The sequence below is a fragment of the Sphaeramia orbicularis genome, chromosome 17, assembly GCF_902148855.1.
Source record: "Sphaeramia orbicularis chromosome 17, fSphaOr1.1, whole genome shotgun sequence".
In the NCBI taxonomy this organism is placed as follows: domain Eukaryota; kingdom Metazoa; phylum Chordata; class Actinopteri; order Kurtiformes; family Apogonidae; genus Sphaeramia; species Sphaeramia orbicularis.
This window is the reverse complement of record NC_043973.1, coordinates 14,880,935-14,903,113: the sequence shown is the minus strand read 5'-3', so window position 1 is coordinate 14,903,113 and position 22,179 is coordinate 14,880,935. Positions and strand designations below refer to the sequence as shown.

The window sequence follows — 22,179 nt, the reverse complement described above, 5'->3', positions numbered from 1 at the left end:
ATCATTACAGTACGGCTCCAGCATGATGAGACATGAAATACTGTTGGTTTTAAGTCTTCCATTTAAACTCGATGAAACCAGGAGAAAACCTAAACAGCTCTGCTCAGTTATTTTAGATACTACTTTACAAATTATACTAAAATATTCACTGAAACCCAGTTCATGAATATTAGGTTTGTCTACGCAAATGAGGCAAGTGAGAAGAAGACCTGACCAGCTGAAAGGCCCCGGGGCCACTTGCTGGACTTGGGTCTTGGCATTGTCAAGCCAATTAAGGCAGCAAGTCAGTGCACACAGTCATTACTCAGGGCTGCTGTGATTATGGGAAAAACTGCAGTGCTTGGCCTTTTCATCATGCCTCTTGTGTATAGACTGACTGGGATTGAGAGGAACACTTAGTGGAATTTGCATCCTTCTCCAGGTGTACGTTCCATCGGACTAGGCAAAACACAGCATTAAGTTTTTAAGAATGAGTCTTTAAATATGAATGCGATGAAATAAGTAGTAAGATTTATATGCTGCTTACTCCCAATATCAAGTGTTTTGATTTAGTATTTTATGTTGCAGTGCTGTTTGGCATATTGCACCATAAGCACCCGGACACGGAGGGGATGTCTCCTGATAGAAATGCCTTGCACGAGCCTGCATGACTCATCAAAATTTATAGAGACTTTTAATGCTGCCTGTGTGGAGACAGATGCTGCGACTGCACTTTTGGGAGCTCCGCTGGGTGTATTTGTTATTCACGCAGGCTATATAGCTGAGCTGTTTCTGAGGTTATTTTGTCATGTAAACATGGAATACCCGAAAAGAAGTAATAGAACTCAGGCACAGAAATAAAGCAAATGAAGGGACACGGTGACAAGGACCAGCAAGTGATAATGGGATTGTTGCAGCTCCCCCTTTACCATTAAAAAGCTTTTTTAAACCTTGGGGTATGAAGCCAATAACCCTTTACACGCCAGGTTCTGAATGTAACATTGATTTAAAGCCTTGTTTCAAACCTTAGCTTTTATCCCCCTAAGCTGTAATGCAACAACACAGCATGCACATTCACTATTAGACAGATAAGAAAACACACATGCTTCATACTTGTCACTAATCCTCAAGGCTTCATTCTGTTTCATTTTGTTGCCTCTGATTAGCTGCGTGGCTCCCAAGAGCTGGTTACCGCGAGAAAACATTTGACCATCCTTGTCATCACAGATTGAATCAATGACAGAAAATGGGCCATGTCCTCTGAGTGCCATATTGGATTGAAAACCAGGGGGAGAGAGGAGATAAAGGCACTGAGGCAAATGTTAGACAGTTGTCGGAGGTTTACATTCACCTTCACACTCAGTTTAGTTCTAGTTCAGTTAGACCACAGGTGTCAAACATGCGACCCAGGGGGCCAAATCCGGCCCGCCAAAGGGTCCAGTCCAGCCCTTGGGATGAATTTATAAAATGCAAAAATTACACTGAAGATATTAACAATCCGTTTAGTTCAGGTTTCACATTCAGACTAATTCAATCTCAAGTGGGAAGGATTCAGTGAAATACTATCAAAATAACATATAGATAATGACAAATCCAAATTTTTCTGTTTGTAAATGTAAATATTTCATGTATTTACACTAAAACAAAGTATAATTTCGCAAATAATGGGAATAACCTGAACAAATATGAACACCCTGAATGTCTTGAGAGAAGTAAGTACAATTTTAACAATATTCTGCCTGTTACTAAATGTTTTGTGTATTTGTAGATCCACTGTGATCTGTAAGTTACAATGCACATGTGTAAATGATAAACTGAGGCAGAATATTGTTAAAATTACAGTCATTTTTTCAGTTTGTTCATGTTATTCACATTGTTTGAAAGGATAGTTTGTAGATATAAACCTTTTCATAATGTAAAATTACATTTTTTCACTCTGAAATACAGAGAAAAGTTTGGAGTTGACATTATTTATGTATTATTACGTCATTACCTCCGCCAAGGAGGTTATGTTTTTGCCAGGGTTTGTTTGTTTGTTTGTCTGTTTGTTTGTCTGTCTGTTAGTGTGCAACATAACTCAAAAAGTTATGGACAGATTTGGATGAAATTTTCAGGGTTTGTTGGAAATGGGATAAGGAAGAAATGATTAAATTTTGGTGGTGATCGGGGTTGGGGGGCCCACGGGGGGCGCCACTGATCAGCCTTGGCGGAGGTCTGCGCTCTCCGAGTGCTTCTAGTTATTTTACTGGTTCGGCCCACTTCAGATCAAATTTAGCTGAATGTGGCCCCTGAACTAAAATGAGTTTGACACCCCTGAGTTAGACCAACAACTGTATTTTGTTATTGTGAAAATTCTTTTTTTTCAGGTTTTTATTCTTATCGCATTCTCAGAGGAAAGTTTATGTAGTCTTTGTTCATATTTGGTGGCATTATCTTTAAACTGTATAACTTACAGGGATCATATTTTGCTAAACCCACCTTTATTAGCCTTTGGTACATTTATTTGTGTATTTGGACCCCAATAGTTCAAATAGTTTCTTTATATTCATTTTGGCAAAAATCGAGTGGATTTCTAGAGCCTATTTTAATTCCTGCTTAATTTGTTACGTCTATAACTAGTTACATCATGACATTTGCACATATAAGGTCAAGACTTCCGACGAACATTTCTTAGAGTACGCCATAATTGTTTGTCAGCAGCAGTGGTTGTAGTAAAAAACGGAAAATATGTCCAAACTTCGAGCCAAGTCCCTAAAATGTTCAGTTGTTGGTTGAATTGGACAGAGCAGCATGGTCAACAACCTGGAAGGGGTGGGGCATGAAGTGGCTCATGTGCATTTAAAGGGCCAGCGCTCAAAACAACCTTTCTGGTGTCATTACTCAGAAATAGGGTTGAAGATGGACCTGTGGAGTTGAATTACTGAAGAATTCAGACCTAAGCATAGCATTTACAGTTTATATAGACCACAGGTAAATGTTTTAAAATGCATGATCCCATTTAAAAAAAAGCAAAATATCACTCCTTTAAGTCAAACATTTGGAATAGTTTTCCACAATAGCTCATGCAGAACTTGTATCACTGACTCGGGTTTGTGGGCCTCCTTACACAAATCTGTTTTTTACTTCAGCTCACAAACATACTGTTGGATTAAGGGCAGGGCTTTATGTGGGATGCATTGCCCTGCTCAAACATACATTAGTGCTGTCTTGAGATGAAAGTTCAAAATATCCACATTTTCTTTTTCCATGATGCCATCACATTTATGTAGCGTGCCAGTCCCAAAACATCACGCTCCTCCCCCGTGCCCCATGGTTGGGATGGAGTCCTTTGGGTTACGAGCCTCAGCCTTCTTCCTCCATGCACAACATTGATCATTGGGGCCAAACAGCTCTATTTTTGTCTCATCTGACCAGAGAACATTCCTCCTAAAGCTCAGATCTGTGTCACAGTACTCATTGGAAAACTTTTTTTACACTGGTTTTGGATTAAGTGTTTTCTCTGTCGGGCTATGGCAATGCTTCACTCACTTTACTGTGGTTGGAGATATTTTTTTACCAGTTACCTCCAACGCCTTTACCATTTCTTTGGAAATCTGTTGAAGCCACTGCACCCAAGTCCATTCATTTGTGGTAGTTGGTAATGAGTACTACTTAGGGACGTAACAATATTAAATGTCATATCACGGTTATTGGGACCAAAGTTATCACGGTTATCATTATTATCACGGTAATGTTTAAATTGTGCTCAAAATGTTCAAAAAATACTAATACACACACTGAAATAATTTAACGAAGTTGTATTTAAAATAAATAAATAAATAAATAAAATAATAGGCACAATGCACTTTCTGTTGGCAGAATCATTCAAATATTAACCCTTAGTGGTCTGAGCCTATTTTGTCCGTTTTTCAGTCCTTTTGATTTTGCCTTTATATGCTATATAAACAAATGTTTACTATACCCATGTTTGGTATCTTTTTTTTTTTCAGCACAACTTCATTTATATCATCTGTCTATTATTTTTTCACTTTAACCTACTACATCAACATAAAAGGCCAGAAAACACAAAAAATATATATAAAATCCGATTTGAAAAATGTATATAATTTATTGCATAAATAACACAAAGATGCTTTATGAACCTTTTCAAAGACTTTAAAAGTGAATACTGGTTCCAGATATTAGGTATATACAATTAAAACTGATATAAATTAAAAACTAAACTATACTCAAATATTTGACATAAAAGCAGATTTTTACATGGAAGTTTTTTCCCCTAAAAGTGCAGTAATCAAACACAGTTATCATGATAATTAGAATTAAACGGTAATACTAACCGTCGGCAATTTTACTGCGGTTTATCGTTATACCGGTAATTGTTACATCCCTAGTACTACTACAACTACTTAGTACTATTGTTTGTTTATCTGAATACTGTACCTTCAAATGGTTGGATTTTTTTCTCTAGGACAAACCAGATTTGTCTTTATTTTACTCCTACAGTCTCACCTGATTTCTTTAGATTTTCCTGTGATGTCAAGCAAAACAATACTCAGTCTGAGGAAGGCCCTAGAATACGACTAACTGATTCCTATCCAAACTGAAGTTTCTAAAGTTATGACATCAATTTGCTGAAGTTCCCAGGCTGTTTGAAGACATATTAAACTGATGACCGACTGAGAATGTGATAAAGTAAATAGAAGCCGAAATAAAAAAGAAACTCATTACAAATATCCTGAAATGTCACATGATCAAAATATAGCCATGGGGGTAGTCGTTATAAGTTAGTTTGAATGCTTTTGACTCAGGAGTATGTAAATTTACAACCTCAACTGTAAATGGAGGTTTGATACATAAATGTTTTCTGTTGATTGGGGGTTTGGATGGGTGTTCCGTGGTGTATGTGGGAGCATGCAGGGAGTTTTCGTGCATGCGTGTGTGTAATGAATCACAAACTGAGTGTCTGTGGGCCTGAGTGGTGCAGTATGATAGCGACTTGGCAGGTGTTCAGCAACAGCAGCAGCGGCCGACCGCCACTGGCTGTGAGACAGACAAACAACACAGTGACGGTGACAGCCAGACTTACGCTGTCACTATCATTAAACACTGTTTATTTTCTTTCTCATTTTGTGTCTCTTGTGTCTGTGTCCTTCATCTCTCTGCATCACACTTGTGTGTGTGTTTTCCTCTGTTTTGTGCATCTATGCAGCCAGCTGGCCCGTACTGAAAGGTAAGGAAATGAGATGCTGCTGTTTTCTTCTTCTCTTATCAGTTAAACATCAAATAATGCATGTGAATTTGCACTAGAAGAGCACTTTTATGAAATGAGATTTGCGTGTGTGTGTGTGTGTGTGTGTGTGTGTGGTGGTGGTGGTGGGGTGCTTTGAAGATGAGAGCAAGACAACAGGATGTGTGGGTTTCATACTGTAGGAAAATGAGCTAAAACTCAAGACTGTTTCTGGTTTCTTTCGACAGAGCGGATGGCCGAAGGTGGTCAGTGGCATCAGTTCCCTCCTCTGGATACTGCACCAATGCACCCAGCTCATCTGTCTCTGTAAGATGACTTTGTTTCAGTTTTCACCATCTTGTCTGTTACCTTCATCAGCTTTTGAAACAACTGTCACGGGAACATTTAGCTTCCTGTTACTCATACCTAGTCTTCAATCAGTTCACAAGTCTGTGATGTCTTGTAAATACATGTTGCTGACTGACTAAACCTGTAAATCATATCACATTGTCACAGCGGAGGTATTACAAGGAAATAAGTCTGCCTATAAATAATTGTCCACTCTTCATAGAGAGTTATTTTATAAAAGCCATGTCCAACTGGACCATAACAGAGGTCTGTACTACTAAAACACTAAAGGACAATGGAGAAGTGGATTTTGCAGCAGAAGTGTGTTTGATGGATTTTCTTTTTGAAAACTTCTTATCCCAAAATATCCATCAGAATTGCTCTAAATTTTAAGTTCCTTGTTTTGATGAAGAAACAAACTGCTCTTTACAACAACTTCTTAAGAGATGGAAGTTTTACATTCAGGAAAGACTGGTGTGTTTTGCAGTATTGATAGAGCTTTGAATCTTACTGGGTTAGTTTGGATTTTTTTTTAAGATGATCCATATGAGGTACCTATTTATTCTGACATAATTCCAGTTAAGAGAAGCAGACAGAAGTGCCGACACAAAAGCTAAATAGTGTCCTGCTCTGGATGGAGGCACCAGAAAAAGGAATTTTAGCCCCAAAAAAAGCTTTGCACCAATTTAAGTCTGTATTATATTCTGAATATTTTTTGTTGCCTTAGTTAGTTTTTTTTGTGATGATTTAACAGGTTAATTTGGATTCAGTTACCAAACAATCTAAAAATTCAGGACAGTGAGGAAAAATTACTGTTTTGTCTAGGGATGCACCGATACCACTTTTTTCCAGACCGAGTATGAGTCCTTACATTTGAGTACTTGCCAATACTGAGTACCGATACGAGTGCTTAATAACCCCATTCCAGTTCTTAGTTCCTTTTGTAAATGTGCTTTTTTGTTGTTGTCATTAGTCTGACTGGAACAAGGTGCAGATACTGACATTTAATTGTTGGAATGAGCATTTCTCAATTAATCCGCCAGGGGGCGCCGCTCTTAATTAACCATACTGGACAAATACCACAAAGAAGAGTAAAGTTTTTTGAGAAGAAGAAAGTCAGTAATGAAAAACATGGAGACGACAGAGGCAACACTAATGTGATACTAATATTGCAGCATTTTCGCTAGTAAGGTTTAAAAGCGAAGCTTCAGCAGGTAGGGAAAAGATAAATGAGCGATAAGTTTTGTTTTCACTTCAGCTGGCGGCGGTCCGCACCACTCCATACCCCTGGCCCAGCCCTGGGTAGTTGTCATAAATCTGTCAGTAGTTTTTCACTAACTCACACAGTTGCTCTTTGAACAGATCCTCTACCTCCATGGTTCCCGTTAGTATTCTCCATCTGGATACACATCCGCCAGCACCTGGAAAACAGATGGAATGTACGAGGGCTGTTCAATAAGTTCATGGCCTCACCCAGAAATACTGGTTGTTATAATACAGGATGTTACATTCTTTCGTGATGGGATAGTGATGCTTGAACATCGATGGACCAAGTGCATTGCTGTAAATGGAGATTATGTTGAAAAATAAAATATAAATTATCAGTCTTTGTTGTTCTGTTCTGGGTGAGGCCATGAACTTATTGAATGGCCCTCGTATGCAGAAGATGGACAGAACGCTCCGCCCCTATCTGTCTGTGTCTTTAATGTTACTTGCAGTCAGCGTTACTTTTATCACCGTCATTTATTTTGAAAAATCTCCACACTCTTCACACTCCCCACACATTATTCCACCACCGCGTACCTGCTGCACTGAACTGTGAATGTCACATGGCCGTAAGTGGTATCGGTGCATTTGTATCGGATTACTTTTACGAGTACGAATACGAGTACACTGAGTATTGGAGCCGATGCCTGATACCGGTATCGGTGCATCCCCAGTTTTGTCAAAGGAGTCTGGCAGTTCTAAAGACAACTTAAATGCAAAAAGAAAGGGCTGTCTGATAGGTAAAGGTGAAGTGGTGGAAATATTCTAAGTATAGCATATACTTAAACTGATATTTATATTTGTTTTAGGTGGCTAAAGTCTTTCCATCTGTCCACAGCAGTATGTTCCTCAGGTTCTGTACTCCTGTTAGCCTTTATACTGGGAGTGTGCCGGCTGCCATCCGTCATAACTTATAAGAAAAAAATGTGAAGTAATGCTTTAACACTTCACAGCTGAGTCAGTTTGGTTAACTGATGCTAATAAATATGAGTGGAAGCAGGTGGAGAACTTGACACCAGCCCCAAAACTGTTACATGACAGTGTGGTTGACCATACTTTCAGCATTGAACTGATTTATTTAAAAACACTGAACGCAGATGAATGTTTTATCCTCTGATGACTCAGTCAGAACAGGATATGTCCCATGATGATGCATCCCTTCATCATGAGTCCTTATCATGCTTTTCCACTGCGGGAAAGGAAACTGAAATGAATCCGCAGATGCCTTTCCCAGAGATTTCACGGAATATTTTATACAGCATTGGTTTTAATCGGAAAAGACTGATTACACTGGTCTACAAGTAAAATGCTTCTAGAATAAAAGTAGTGAAATTTTACCACGTGTTAAAGAAAAATTAAGTCAAAAATGCTGGTTGGCTGAAGTTTCCCAGGTATCGTCTTAGGTCCAAATGTGAAATTTAAGAATTAACAAGAGAATGGGTTTTAATAAAAAGGAATATTTATCTCAGAGCTACCAGATCTACTTCAAAACACTGTCTGCACATTACAATACATTCACTTTACAGGTTCTATCTAATGGAAGATTTGTAAATCGATTGTATAAATGTACATAGATCAATATATATGTGTAATAACACTTCATCATATAAATTGAAAACATCAGCAAACCAGCACTTTTGTCATTTGTTTTCCAATTAATCTTATTAAAATACGTAACGTTTAGCACATTTAATCTCTGAGGGAGATAATTTCTAAAACGTTGTAGACCAGTGTTAGCAAGGGTATAAAAGTGTAGTTTTAGACACTATTAATTACTAAAATATTGCTGCATGTGGTTTATTCTTATAGATACATTTTATATACTATTTTCAGGGAAACAAAGATTAAAAACAATGTGGAGTAATAGTGTATAAATGACTATGGTAATCTGAGTAGTTCACTCTGTCTGTCCCCTTTGACCGGAAAGTACAGGAATAATAAGGCTAATCACTAAAATAACACAAGTCTTGTTGAAATGCTTGGCTTCTTTTTCCTGGATGACATCATAAATTGAGTAGGGACTGTACAGCATTTCCTCACGTAACTTTTCCTTTCAGGAAAACTCAGAGCACGCCTGCAGAGTCTTTGCCCACCTCCACCAGTCAGCTATTTATCGATAGTTTCTGTGGTGATTATCTTTAAGGTCATTACTGAAACTGCAGCTGGCTGTTAAAACAAAACTCAGGTCCTCTGTCACGGCTATAATTTTGCATGGCCGACCACATGGCTGGGAGACGGTGAGGTCAGCCCTACCGACACAATGCCCCTTTCAGGGTTTCTGTCAGTGCAGCCTTTATGCTGATCTCCCTCGGCTCAGTCAAGTCTCTAGTTTCCTCCTCAGGGGATCTTTCTCCTCTCTTTCTACTCCTCATTCTCTATCAGTTCCTTGCTCTCGTGCTGTTTTTTCTGTCTGATTATTTTCCTCTCTGCTTTCCTTTGACTTTTTCTCTCTCTTGGGCTTTTCCCTTTCCTATGAGCCCCTTTTCTCTTTGCTCTTCCTCCAGTCAAACACCAAATCCCAGCCAGATGGGAGTTCTCATAAATTCCAGGCCATGTGTCGCACATTTTGGCTTTGGAAGACAAAACCAATGCATGCATGGCTAAACCATACTGCCACGCTGCCTGCCTCTGGGCATGCTGCAGCAGGAATGAAAAACCCAGCTTCAGGAGAGCAGAACACTAAAGCTAACGCGGCTCTGGAAAGGGATTTATGATGTTTTATTTTATTACAGCTTTTCTCAACATGTCCTTGTTAAGAGTTACATCTAATCCACATCCACAGTGGAACATGAAAGCCTTTAAGGCTCTGACTTAACAGGATAATGAGTGAATCTATGAGAGTTGTGCTGTGACTGTCTTATCAGAGGAAGGCCTCAAACACAGGATGTTATATCATCAAAGCTATAAAACCTGACGTAGATACAAATTACTAATTAAAAGTTGACAAAAATAGTAAAAGGGGAGTTAGCTTTTTGGAATTGAGAATATGTCTTTTTTTTTTTTTTTTTTTCATACAACCAGGCTCGTGTTGTACATTTCTGACTTGTGTACTTTATAAATCAATCAATCAGATTTTCTGGTATAGCACTGAATCATAACAAAACTTATCTCATGACACTTTACATATAGAAACCAGACTTGTAAGCCAATTTACAGAAACCCAACAGAATCCACCAGGAGCAAACACTTGGTGACAATGGTGAGGAAAAATGTCCTTTTAACAGGCAGAAACCTGGAGCAGACCCCAACTCCTGGTGGATGGTTGTCTGCTTTGACCAGTTGGGGTTAAAGAGGGAGGGTGAAAGAAGAGAAAAAGAGAGAGAAAGAGATTGGGGGAGGGGGGACTTATCAAATGTTTCCAACAATGTTTAAATTTGGGGAAGTCTGTAATTTTATCCCATGTACTGGCCCATTTCTTTGGCTCACCTGTCTGTACTGTTGCATCCTCTTCACTGGGAAAACACACTTAATACTGGATAAAATTCCAGATGTAGTTTAATACAAAAAGCAGTTAGATAAGTTTATTCACCTAATGTGAAGTTAGCATTTAATATTACAGTAAATAACATTAAATGCAGTTATTGTGTTAGAATGTAATGACAGCGTGACTAAATATCAGTTAAGGTCGTGTAAATAAAATATTAATGTGTTGCCTCAGATTATTATCAGCAGTGGTGGTGAAAGCAATAACTCCCATCATGATACCGCGTTACATCACAATCATTAAAATACCTCTTTTGTTATTATTTTGACTCAGACCAGTAGGAATGAAACTAATATCTGTGCACTTCAACTCCTCTCCATTCTACTTAGTTCTTAACATTTTTTTGCCTTTTCTTCCTCCCATCTGTACTTGTCTCTCTCAGTCATCTTCTTCCCAGGAGTTATTGCACCAGTTGCCCTTCCAGCCCACTCAAGATGACCTCCACTTCCTCTTCAAACATTTCCGGAGCACAGAGTGTGTGGCGGATGAAGAAGGAGCCCATCCCTCACCCCCTGTCAGGATCCGCTCCCGAAGCCTCAGGTACGTAACTACAACTTTACAGTAACTTTGCCGTATGGATATACATGAGACTTTTTTTGTTCATTACACAGACACTTGTGCTTCTATCAGCTGAATTAGCTGATCAGTTCATCTAATCGATTGTAACTTGTAGTGTCATAGAATGGTTTTCATCCCTCCGATAGAGTTTATGTATTTGTAGAATCAGTGTTAGTTTTCCTGTAGAAAAAAGGGTATTTTTATACTGGGAACTCTGACAACAAAAGATATCAGAACAACACACATAGTTAATTAAAAATATAAGAAAAATAATAACAATCCTGTGTTCTCTATGACATTACCCGCAGAATGTTATTTTGCACATTAGAAAAAGAAACACATGACCTTTAACCTCTAACCAGCCATTCTTCTTTTATCAACCTTATTCCCATCCAGACTTGTTTTAGTCAACTTTTGGTTCCTTCTGTGTGATCAGAGACTAAATGTTGCCAACTTTTCCTAAAATCTCTCAACTTATGAAAGTGTCCACCAGAATTATGAGAACTCCTTTGTTTTTTTCCTACATTTTGATCCATTTTATGTAAGTCCATATGCCAGGAAATGATTTTGCTGTAGTTTTACTTTCCTTACATCATTGGATATCCCCAGAAATATCTAGTCTTTCATGTATGCATATAAATAATGAAATACACACTGGGTGTGTTTGAATACTACAGGATAATTATTTCATGTGGTTCTATAGAAAGCATCTCAGCATGATGCCCTGAATTAGAATTTAGCATTTCCTCATCATTCAGCATGGCTGCTCTCATAAAAAAAACTTAAACCAGCTTTCCAAAAACCTCCAGCAGTGTAGAGGTTTGAGGTTGCTGGAGACATTTATGATGGGCTGTGAAGGGTGTTGCCAAAGTCTTGATGTGGTTCTTTTTTTCTATGACGTCTCCTTACTTATGCCACATAAACATACGTAGCCACACATGTAGCATATATAAAGGGGCATCCTGTGGGCTCTAGATATGTCCATTGAGGAGAGAGTTGTTAGCATTTTATGCATTTAATTTTTTAACTTAAAACATTTTCATGTTAAGAACACTGAAAATCATTAAAGCAGATCTCATCAGCAAAAAGGTCCATCTGGGTTTTAGTCAACTAAACTGAAAATGTGTACATATTATAATAGCTTTGCTTTTTCAATTACTGCAGACAACTGACACGTATCAGTGTTGCTCTAAAATATCTTAAGAGGGTGTGTAAAGCATTTCTTATTGCCTTCAAATAGTTCTCAGGGGCAAAACTGTTGCTGTTTGACTTAAATAGCACCAGTCTGTTCATGCAACTGTTGTGTTTACTCAGAAATAGTACAGCATGTCACATGCTGATATTGTTATTTGTAGTATGAAATGTATAGGAACACTCATGGTGACTATTTTTAACATTGTTGATGACACTGCATTGATTTGTAACATATAGATAGAGTTTAGAAGTTGCCCTTTTGTAACTGATCTCTTGAACACAACAGATGTGGTCATGGATACTGCAGATGAGAACATGATCTGAATCTCATGGGTGTTACTTTCAAACAGGCTGTGTTTATGACCCATAAACTCATTTAGTCACACCTAAGTTTAAGACCTTTATGTGTGTTTGTCCACAAATGTTTTTGTGGAATACATTGGTGCAAATAAACTATATGATATTTAAGGTGAAGTTTCTGATCTGTTTTCTCATTTCTGTTTTGCCTGGCTGCTCTTCAGCCCTGGGCGGACATGTGGAACGTTTGACAATGAGATTGTCATGATGAATCATGTCTACAAAGAACGCTTTCCAAAGGTACTGCAAATACCCCTTTGCTTCTCATTTCAATTTTCTTGCATTCTTTCTGTATTGTTTTTTTTTTTTTTCTCAGCTCTTTCTTTAGAACATTAGTGTTTTAATACATATCCATATAGAAACCTACTTAAACTGCTCCTAGTTTACAAACCTCATTTACATATTGAGGTGAGAATAGGAGATTTAAGTGGATGCAGTTAGTGAGTCAAAAAAAATGATATCTTACATCCTTTAAAACTTGATTGCAGTGAAAAGCTTCATGAGGTGTAGGAGAGATATACAGGAGAATTCATGTGGACTGAGGTGAAGATGACTAATGCAAAAAGAATCCATTTTATGCATTGCACCTGTTATCAATGTAGGTCTGCCACGGAAACTAAAACATTCCAAAGATGGACTACTAACAGCATTTCATAGATAAAGCCAACTGTTGTTCTTATTGTGTTGTTTTATGCACTCTATAAACTTTTACAGTCAGTTGAAAAATATGACTTTATTACCAAAGTTGGAGTTCATATTTTAAAAAAGTAAAATAGACAACTAGTCACAAAATGAAATGATTAAAACTGTTTAATAAGTAACAGTGACTTGATGATGATCTGCATCCCTTGTTGGCCATGTTTTATATTCAGATGGTGATGCAAGGTAGTATGTGTTGGCAATATCTCCTTTCTTTTGTTAAAGGAGTCCAGTGAAACAAAAGGGAGACCTGAATTACCTTTCCTGAGTAAAGAATCCGCAGAACTCTTATCACGATTACTGCCAAGATACTTTTAAGTAATTTCCCTGAGCTAAAAAACTTCGTATGCAACAAAAGACTACACCATCACAGCCAGAATCTTGAGTCTCCTACAGATCGGGACCAATGAACACCACTCTGCTGTCACAGTCTGAAATGAAGTCTTCCATCCTTGTGTCCCAGGCGACAGCCCAGATGGAGGGTCGTCTGCTCGACATCATTGCAGAGTGTTCCCCCGGCACTGCTCTGCCCCTGGCGGATGGCGTGCTGGGATTCATTCAGCACCAGCTGGTCGAGCTCGCCAGAGACTGTCTGGACAAGTCCCAGAACGGCCTGGTAACCTCCAGGTACTTTGTGGAGCTGCAGGAGAAACTAGAAAAGCTGCTGCATGAGGTGGGTATTGCTGTTTGATACAAGATTTCTGTAGGTGATTCTAAGAAATAAACAACTTTGTCCCTTTTTTTAATTCATCATCCAGCCATTTAACAAGTGTGTGCTCCATCTAAGTGAATTCTGATTGTTTGCGGCTCAGATTGCCCTGAACATTGCATGCTGTACTTTACTGTGGCTGCACTGAGAACATTAAATTGAAATTGCCTGTGATTCCAATCCATTGGTCAGTAATGGTGCTGTCATTTTCTGTTATTACACAGATCTGTGCAGTGGTCAAGCGTTTGATTATATAATGATTTAGTACATAACCTTTTACTGCAGCTAACACACACTTCTGTAGAATACATTACTGCTCCTGCTGCAGACACAAACCCTTTTCTTTTTTTTTTTTTTTTTTTTTGTTGCTCAAAGTTAGATAATGTATCTGGGAGTTCATTAATAATGCGTCCAGAGTTAGCATAAACCCTTTCTTTTTTAAATCTCATCATTCTAATAGCTAAGTTTATTCCACATTACAATATGGATATCCATAATTTTTTTCTAATTTTCTCCACTGCAACCACATTTCTGTGACTATTTTTTCACCATAGCCATGAACATCATTTTCCACATGAGAAAAAGCTTTAAGTGATGACTGCTGCCTTCTGTCATATGCTGAATTTGTCCTCAGTCTTGGCGTCTTTCTTTGGAAATATTTTTCTTCCATCATATTGATGGTGATTGTTTGTCTTGGAAAATAATATGTATTCAAGTGTTAATATAAGAATGAAACAAAAATAGCCAATGTTGTAAGAAACAAAGGAGTAAGCTCACCAGCCTGAACATTGACTGACATCATTATTTCACTCCCATGGAAAAGCAAACTATAATTGTTTGATCAAGGCAAGGCAATGTTGGACTAAGATAAGGAGACAGTTACTGTTAATAAGTGTGGTTGAGGCTTTTCATATTTTTTTTTAAAGTCTGGTGTGTCAGAGAACAGAAATGAGATGCTGTTTCATTGCAATTGATGCAACATGGTGAAATACCAGCCCTGATTCCCATCAGATAATGCAAGAAGATGAAATGGATGCTAAAAATATTTGCCAGGCCAAAGTGCAGACAGCCTCTGTAGATGAGCTGTGCTGCCGCCTCATGGCTTGTGTCAACTGGATTAAGTCACAATAATAATCCGTCATTGTCTGTTCTGTCTTCATTAGGCGTATGAGCGTTCAGAGAGCGAGGAGGTGACCGTCATTACCAAACTAGTGAAGAAGATCCTCATTATCATCTCCAGGCCTGCCAGGCTCCTGGAGTGTCTGGTAAGACTCACAGACGCAGTAGTAATAGAATGTCCACCACAGATGACTCACATACATTGATGATATATTGTGATAATGATAGTTTTTGCAGTAATAGATGTTGGTATGAGCCAAAAGCAATTTACTTTGCTGGATATGATGATGTTTTGAATTGTAGTCCTTAATAAATCTCTTAATATTAGTTTTAACTGACATGAGGAGCTTGTTTTTTGCTGATAAAGTGACATTCATACTGCATGCTGCATGACCTCTTGTTAGCTTTAACTAATGTTACTGGAAAATCTTTGTTCCAGGCTTGTGGAGCAGAGTGCGTTTCATTTTTGTTTCCTGGTGTGCTAGCTTTTCCATTAAGAACTACATCGCTTTGTGTTGCAGTCTATTTTGTGCAGTGATCTGTTCATTTATAGTAGTAGATAGTGAATATTGCATCAAGTTATCGCTGTGGAAGAGAAGTATTAAAGAAGTCTGGAGTAAATATAAGGATCATTGTGTCAGTGCGCAGGCCCTTATCATGGATGTAGGCGGAGACAGCAAATAACAAGCTTACTAGCACTAAATGGACTCCAGCACAGATTTAATGAGACTATGCATGTGTCGCTTAATGTACCTTTTAAACCAAACTCATTCTTAATTTTATTCTTTGCAGGAGTTTGATCCTGAGGAGTTTTACCAACGTTTGGAGGCCGCAGAGGGTCAAGCCAAGGTGGGCCACGGCATCAAAACTGATATCCCCAGATACATCATCAGCCAGCTCGGCCTCACTAGGGATCCTCTGGAAGGTACAGCTCTGATACTTCACTCACATATGCCCTTTTCTAAATGCACAGTATGTTATTTCTGCAGCTAGAAGTCACATCATGCAAAAGACATAGCAGTAGATGAAGTTATGAAGCAGCATGAGAGTAACATGCTGTTTTTGAAAACGTAAGATGTAATTATGTTTACGCGTTCTAGTTTTATTCACCTTTTTAGTGACATATATTTACCTTATATCTTTGTTATGAAATGGCTGCAAATTGTGTTAAACATCAATGTTAGTAAATGGGATGTTGAAAGGTGACCAAATGAGACAGGGCTGTTAAAATAATACAACGAACTTAAAACATTTGCAAGGGATTTGGTTGAAAACGTAAACAAAATGATCCCAAAAGACAAAAGAAAACATACGCTGCAAGAATTATGATTTGAGTTTTACTGCCCAACCCGAAGCACAAGTCAAAAAACAAGTAACTTAGGCCTAGCTGTTATTTTTTGAAACTTTTAATCCAGAAATGTCACACATTATATCTTTAATTAAATCTGAGAAACTTTAATCCTTTTACTGGACTGTAACATTTTTAAATAATTGCGTGTACTTCTGCTGAAGAATATTGAAAGCAGTGACAGTTGTGTGGTTTTGCAGAATTAAGTATCATTAGTCAGTGTAAGATGAAAGCACTCATTGTCTGTCCTCATTGTGGTTCAGTAAAGCTTATTAGAGTTTGATGTGACGTCTGCTGTTGTGACAGAGATGGTCAATTTGGAACAGACGAGTCCAGGTCACAGAGCGGCCAGCAGAGAGCCGGATGACTTCGGAGAGCCCACACCTATACAGGTAAATGAAAGAGTCTTCTGTCATTACATTATGATTTGTAGTGGAAGAAGAAAGTTAGAGTCAGCGACAAACACTTATATATGAGTGTGAGGAAAGAGTCATTAGGTCTATTATATGATCACAAGGAAGTCATGAAGTGCATGAATTTATGCTTTTTAGAAGTAACACAGCTAAGTTCCTGTTATTTTCCTTCTGTTTTTTTGTTTTTGTTTTTTTTCTTTTAATGTGTGATTCAGAGCCGAGCCGCCTGCACCCCTCCTCGGAGGAAACCACTGGAGAGTGACTTTGAGACTATCAAGCTCATTAGCAATGGCGCCTATGGGTGAGTAAGACAGACGACTTTGTTTGCATTTGACTTACTCAGTCTTTTTGTGGACACCACAGAAAGGCCAATAAAAGCAGAAAAGAAACTAAAATGAGGATGTTTTTTTTGTAGTATTTTGGTCTGGACACAGAGAGTTAGTCTGGTCAGTTTTGAGTCTGTGTTTTTGTTTTGTAACGATGCTTGTAGTTCCTCAACTATTTCTTCCCAATGTTAATTTTCCATCCGTATTATTTTTTTCATTTCTCCTGGCCCTTTTTATTCTGGACCATGTAGGGCTGTGTTTCTGGTCCGCCACAAGGACACCCGGCAACGTTTCGCTATGAAAAAGATCAACCGGCAGAACCTGATGTTAAGGAACCAGATCCAGCAGGTGTTTGTGGAGCGAGACATCCTCACCTTCGCTGAAAACCCATTTGTAGTTTCAATGTTCTGCTCCTTTGAGACACGGAGGCACCTCTGCATGGTCATGGAGTATGTGGAAGGTAGGCCTGAGGTTTTGGATTGAGAATGGTGACACTTTTCTCTTTTTTATTGTGTTCTTATTACATTAGTTTGTTGAGTTTTTGATTTTGATGGATCAGTGATGACACTGTGTGAAATGTTATTCCCCAATATTCCTGATATCCCTATCTACTCACAGTAGAGTCAGAAAGCTTTGTTTAGAGTGGGATCATTTTAATCTTTTTTCAAATCAGTAGAATATTTTTTCTTCAAATTGTTAAATTCACTAGTAAAGAGCTGTGTGATAGGTTGGATTATTACTGCAAAATAGATCCTTCCATCCGGTCCCCTCCACTTTGTGTCCAGGCTCTATATCATCCTGTGAGGGTTCATTTTGCGGTAATGTCCGCCTTGCTTTACCCATATATGTATGATGTTTAATATTTTCTTGCATATTAAATGAAACTCATATATAATGAAGTATGTGGAACTCTTATATGCTCAAGAAGGGAAAAAAAAGTAAAACTGGAATGAAAAAGGTTTTTGATCATATAAAGTGTAGTACAGATGAAAAGCGGAAAAGCAAAGCAAGTTCTTTCCAAGCTCAGTGGGGTTTAGTTTTCATCTCTGAAAATGTGAAACTTAAAGACTTCAATAAATCATCACAGGAAATCAGATCTCTACTTTTTTCAGATAAGTCTAAACTTACTTGAAAATTGGCCTTTCATGATTTATTTTGTAGTTTCTTTCACCTTGAAAAGCCTCAGAGTTTGATGTGTCTGTTCATTGCCTCCTTCCTTCTCACAGGTGGAGACTGTGCTAATCTATTGAAGAATATTGGTCCTCTGCCAGTGGACATGGCCCGGATGTATTTCGCAGAGACTGTTCTAGCTTTAGAGTACCTTCACAACTATGGCATAGTGCACAGGGACCTCAAACCTGACAAGTGAGTTCTCTGCCAGCCTATAAAGAGAATATTCCTACACATTTCACATTTTTCATGTTTTTTTTTTATTTTATTTTTTTAGTAGCAACGAATTAAATCAAAGCTTTCATCATTTCTTGTCTTCATGTCATCATTAAAAGCCCTGAAATACTTTTGATGTCAGAGGAGTGTTTTCTGCTTTTGATATTTGCCACTTGATGTGAAATTTGTGTTTTTGGGTCATCATTTGATTTAACTTTAAACACATCTGTGTTTTCTTTCTTTGTAGTTTATTGATAACCTCCATGGGACACATTAAGCTGACGGACTTTGGACTGTCAAAGATCGGTCTAATGAATATGACCACCAATTTATACGAAGGACACATTGAGAAAGATACCAGAGAGTTTATCGACAAACAGGTTTGTCTTTAGTCAGCTTGTGTCTTCTCTTTTTGGCTGTATTTTTGAGCTCTCCTGACACCGGTGTTGCATATTGTTCTCTATTTTTTATTCTCCTTACAGGTGTGTGGAACTCCAGAGTACATTGCTCCAGAGGTGATCCTGAGACAAGGCTATGGGAAGCCGGTGGACTGGTGGGCCATGGGCATTATCCTCTATGAGTTCTTAGTGGGGTGTGTGCCTTTCTTTGGGGACACACCAGAACAACTCTTTGGCCAAGTAGTTAATGGTAAGAGGTCACATTTGTCTATTCAGTAGGGGTGTAATGGTACAAAAAAATTTTGGTTTGGTACGTTTTCGGTACAGGGGGTCTTCGGTTCGATGCGTTTTCACTACACATGGGTTCGGCTTGCAGCCACCCTGCTTCCCGAGTGTTTGCGTTCTTCACATAGGCTACATGTATTCATTCGGTACACCTCTGTATTGTATTGAAAGGCCTGTTGCACCGTAGTGAGTGCACAGCTACACCCCTACTATTCAGTCTCAACTGCACTGTAAGTTAAGTTGACGTGGGCTTCAAACTAAACCTGTATTTGTTCTTTCAGATGAGATAATCTGGCCAGACGGAGAGGATGCTTTGCCAGCTGATGCCCAGGACCTGATCACTAGACTGTTGAGACAGAGCCCTCTGGAGCGACTGGGAACAGGTTAGTGATAATGAGTGAGCCTGCTGGGTTCACATACTTGTTTTCATCTTTTGTCATTAAATTCTGTGGCAAGATGTAGCATTGAATATGTCACTGTTGTGGGATTAGCAGTTGCAATTAATGTTGACATAAATCTGTACCTGAGGTTACATGGATGACTTCATTCATGTCCTTGTTTCAAACCTTAAATCTGATTAGATCTGCAGCAGAAATGTGTAAGATTAGCAAACTATTAGGGTGTATATTGACACAGTCAGTGTTTAGAAGTTAAGACAAGCAGCTTAATTTAGTCTGCTAATGCTTTTGAGAGGAATTCGGGTCAATTCTGTAATTTTGCAGAGTGTTCTCACAACAAAATTTTATCATATTTCCTCTCCAGGTGGAACCACTGAGGTGAAGGTGCATATGTTCTTCCTGGGTCTGGACTGGAATGGCCTCCTGAGGCAGAAAGCTGAATTCATCCCCCAGCTGGAGACCGAGGAGGACACCAGTTATTTTGACAGTATGTAGATTTAACCAGGCAGATTTATGAACAGTTAATTAAATGTAAATGTAAATGTTTATACTAAATAGTAGCAGAGTGATAATAAAGACAGTTGAGCTGTTTCACAAAATGTTCCCCTTATGTACAGAAGGGACAAGAGATCTCTAAACCTCATCTCAAAAATTAAAGCTAATGTTGAACAAAAGACTAAAAGTAACAAAAACTAAAAACAGGTCTTAAATTATTTTCATAATAAACTTGGAAAAGTCTGAAATGAACCTACACCTGAATAGTGCCTTTACTTGTCACAACATAATAATGTACAGTTGTGGAAAAAATTATTAGACCATCAAAAGTCATCAAAAACAATGGTTATGCAATCAAGCACTAACTCCTGTGTGTATCATGTGACTAAGACAGACAGAAAAGAAAACGCAGAATTCCTAAAAGCACTGTTTTTGGCAGTACAATGCCATAGCTATTGATGTAAGAACTGAAGATATTTTGGTTATTATCAAGAAAACTATGGGAAATGGCTAGATATCAGCTCTTAAATTAAACTCTTACGAGCTATTTTTGTTGTTACCGTTGTGTTTGTCCAAACAAATGTACTTTTAGTTGTACAAGGCATTAAAATCAACAAGAAACTGAAGAAAACAAGGGTGGCCAAATTATTTTTTTCCGCGACTGTGTCTACATTCACACCATGATAGACAACTAGAAATGGTGTTACACGTATTTGCATCTTTCATTGTTGCTGCATCCTTATTTCAATAGAACACAGGTATCAAACATACGGCCCAGGGGCCAAATCCAGCCCGCCAACGGGTCCAGTCTGGCCCTTGGGATGAATTTGTGAAATGCAAAAATTACACTAAGATATTAACAAACCTTTTATTTCAGGTTCCACATTCAGACCAATTCAATCTCAAGTGGGCAGGAGTCTGTAAAATACTATCATAATAACATAGAAATAAGGACAACTCCAAATTTTTTTCTTTGTAAATATAAATATTTTCATGTATTTACACTAAAACAAAGTATAATTTGGCAAAAAAATGTGAATTACCTGAACAAATATGAACAACCTAAAATGTCTCAAGAGAAGTAAGTACAATTTTAACAATATTCTGCCTGTTACTCAATGTTTTGTGTATTTGTAGATCCACTGTGATCTGTAAGTTATAATATACATGTGGAAATGATAAACTGAGGCAGAATATTGTTAAAATTACACTCATTTTTTCAGTTTGTTCATGTTATTCACATTGTTTGAAAAGATAATTTGTAGATATAAACCTTTTCATAATGTAAAATTCAATTTTTTCGCTCTGAAATACAGAGAAAATTTGGAGTTGACATTATTTATGTATTATTATGTTATTATTTTACTGGTTCGGCCCACTTCAGATCAAATTTAGCTGAATGTGGCCCCTGAACTAAAATGAGTTTGACACCCCTGCAACAGAACAATGACATTACCAGTGAGTCATTTGCCACTGTGTTTCCCACAGCCCGATCAGAGCGCTACTGTCACCTTGGCTCAGATGAAGACGATGAAACCAATGATGATGAATCATCTCTAGAGCTCCGTCAGTTCTCCTCTGTGGCCCATCGATTCAGCAAGGTATTAGTTTAATCTCTGTATATATATTGTTATTCCCAGGTGGCACTTTAGATCCTGTAAGTATGTATTTGCAGTAGTTATTTTAAAGCATGTGGTTTAAGTACTCCACAGTAGATCATGTAATATTGATCCCTCCCCACCCTTTACTCAACCTCTAGGTGTACAGCAGCACAGAGCACCTGTCCACCTCAACGCCATCCAATCAGAGTCTGTCGTCATCGGAGCGAAGCCACAGTGAAGAGAAGGAGGAGCGTTGGGAGGGCAGAGGAGTCCTTTCACCCGTTGACGGACACAAACACTTGGCTGGTGGAGACAGGAGGGCAGATGGACCCAGAGGGAGGTGAGAGTTATAATCCTTTTTATAAGAAGAATATGACAGCTCTCATTCTCACCTTGTTAGCTCCAGGTTTCAGAAAAAAATATTGCAAAAAAAAAAAAAAAAAAAGTCAGGCAAATACAGTATTTGATTTATTCCAAAGACCATAAATTCTGTATATTTGAACTTCAGTGTTTAAATGTGTTTCAAGATGAAAATTTTACTGCTGATGCCAAAGGGTTTCATCTTCCTAGACAGAGTTTAGTTTTGTAT

The 22,179-nt window shown here is 38.2% G+C and overlaps 1 protein-coding gene across 3 annotated transcripts in view; it reads left to right on the top strand.

The window, feature by feature from the left end:
- Window positions 1-22,179, top strand: part of mast3a (microtubule associated serine/threonine kinase 3a) — a 49,613-nt gene that overhangs the window by 20,702 nt on the left and 6,732 nt on the right. For 2 of the 3 annotated variants that reach the window (XM_030160130.1, XM_030160129.1), the window contains 17 exons: window positions 5,189-5,209; window positions 5,455-5,533; window positions 10,687-10,844; window positions 12,578-12,653; window positions 13,576-13,785; window positions 14,985-15,086; window positions 15,733-15,865; window positions 16,595-16,680; window positions 16,917-17,002; window positions 17,279-17,487; window positions 18,254-18,392; window positions 18,661-18,793; window positions 18,896-19,061; window positions 19,378-19,479; window positions 19,859-19,981; window positions 21,478-21,590; window positions 21,749-21,930. In XM_030160130.1, coding sequence (XP_030015990.1) covers window positions 5,189-5,209; window positions 5,455-5,533; window positions 10,687-10,844; window positions 12,578-12,653; window positions 13,576-13,785; window positions 14,985-15,086; window positions 15,733-15,865; window positions 16,595-16,680; window positions 16,917-17,002; window positions 17,279-17,487; window positions 18,254-18,392; window positions 18,661-18,793; window positions 18,896-19,061; window positions 19,378-19,479; window positions 19,859-19,981; window positions 21,478-21,590; window positions 21,749-21,930 — 2,118 coding nt within the window. The remainder of the gene's footprint in view (window positions 1-5,188; window positions 5,210-5,454; window positions 5,534-10,686; window positions 10,845-12,577; window positions 12,654-13,575; window positions 13,786-14,984; window positions 15,087-15,732; window positions 15,866-16,594; window positions 16,681-16,916; window positions 17,003-17,278; window positions 17,488-18,253; window positions 18,393-18,660; window positions 18,794-18,895; window positions 19,062-19,377; window positions 19,480-19,858; window positions 19,982-21,477; window positions 21,591-21,748; window positions 21,931-22,179) is intronic. The other variant, XM_030160131.1, reaches the window with a different exon arrangement.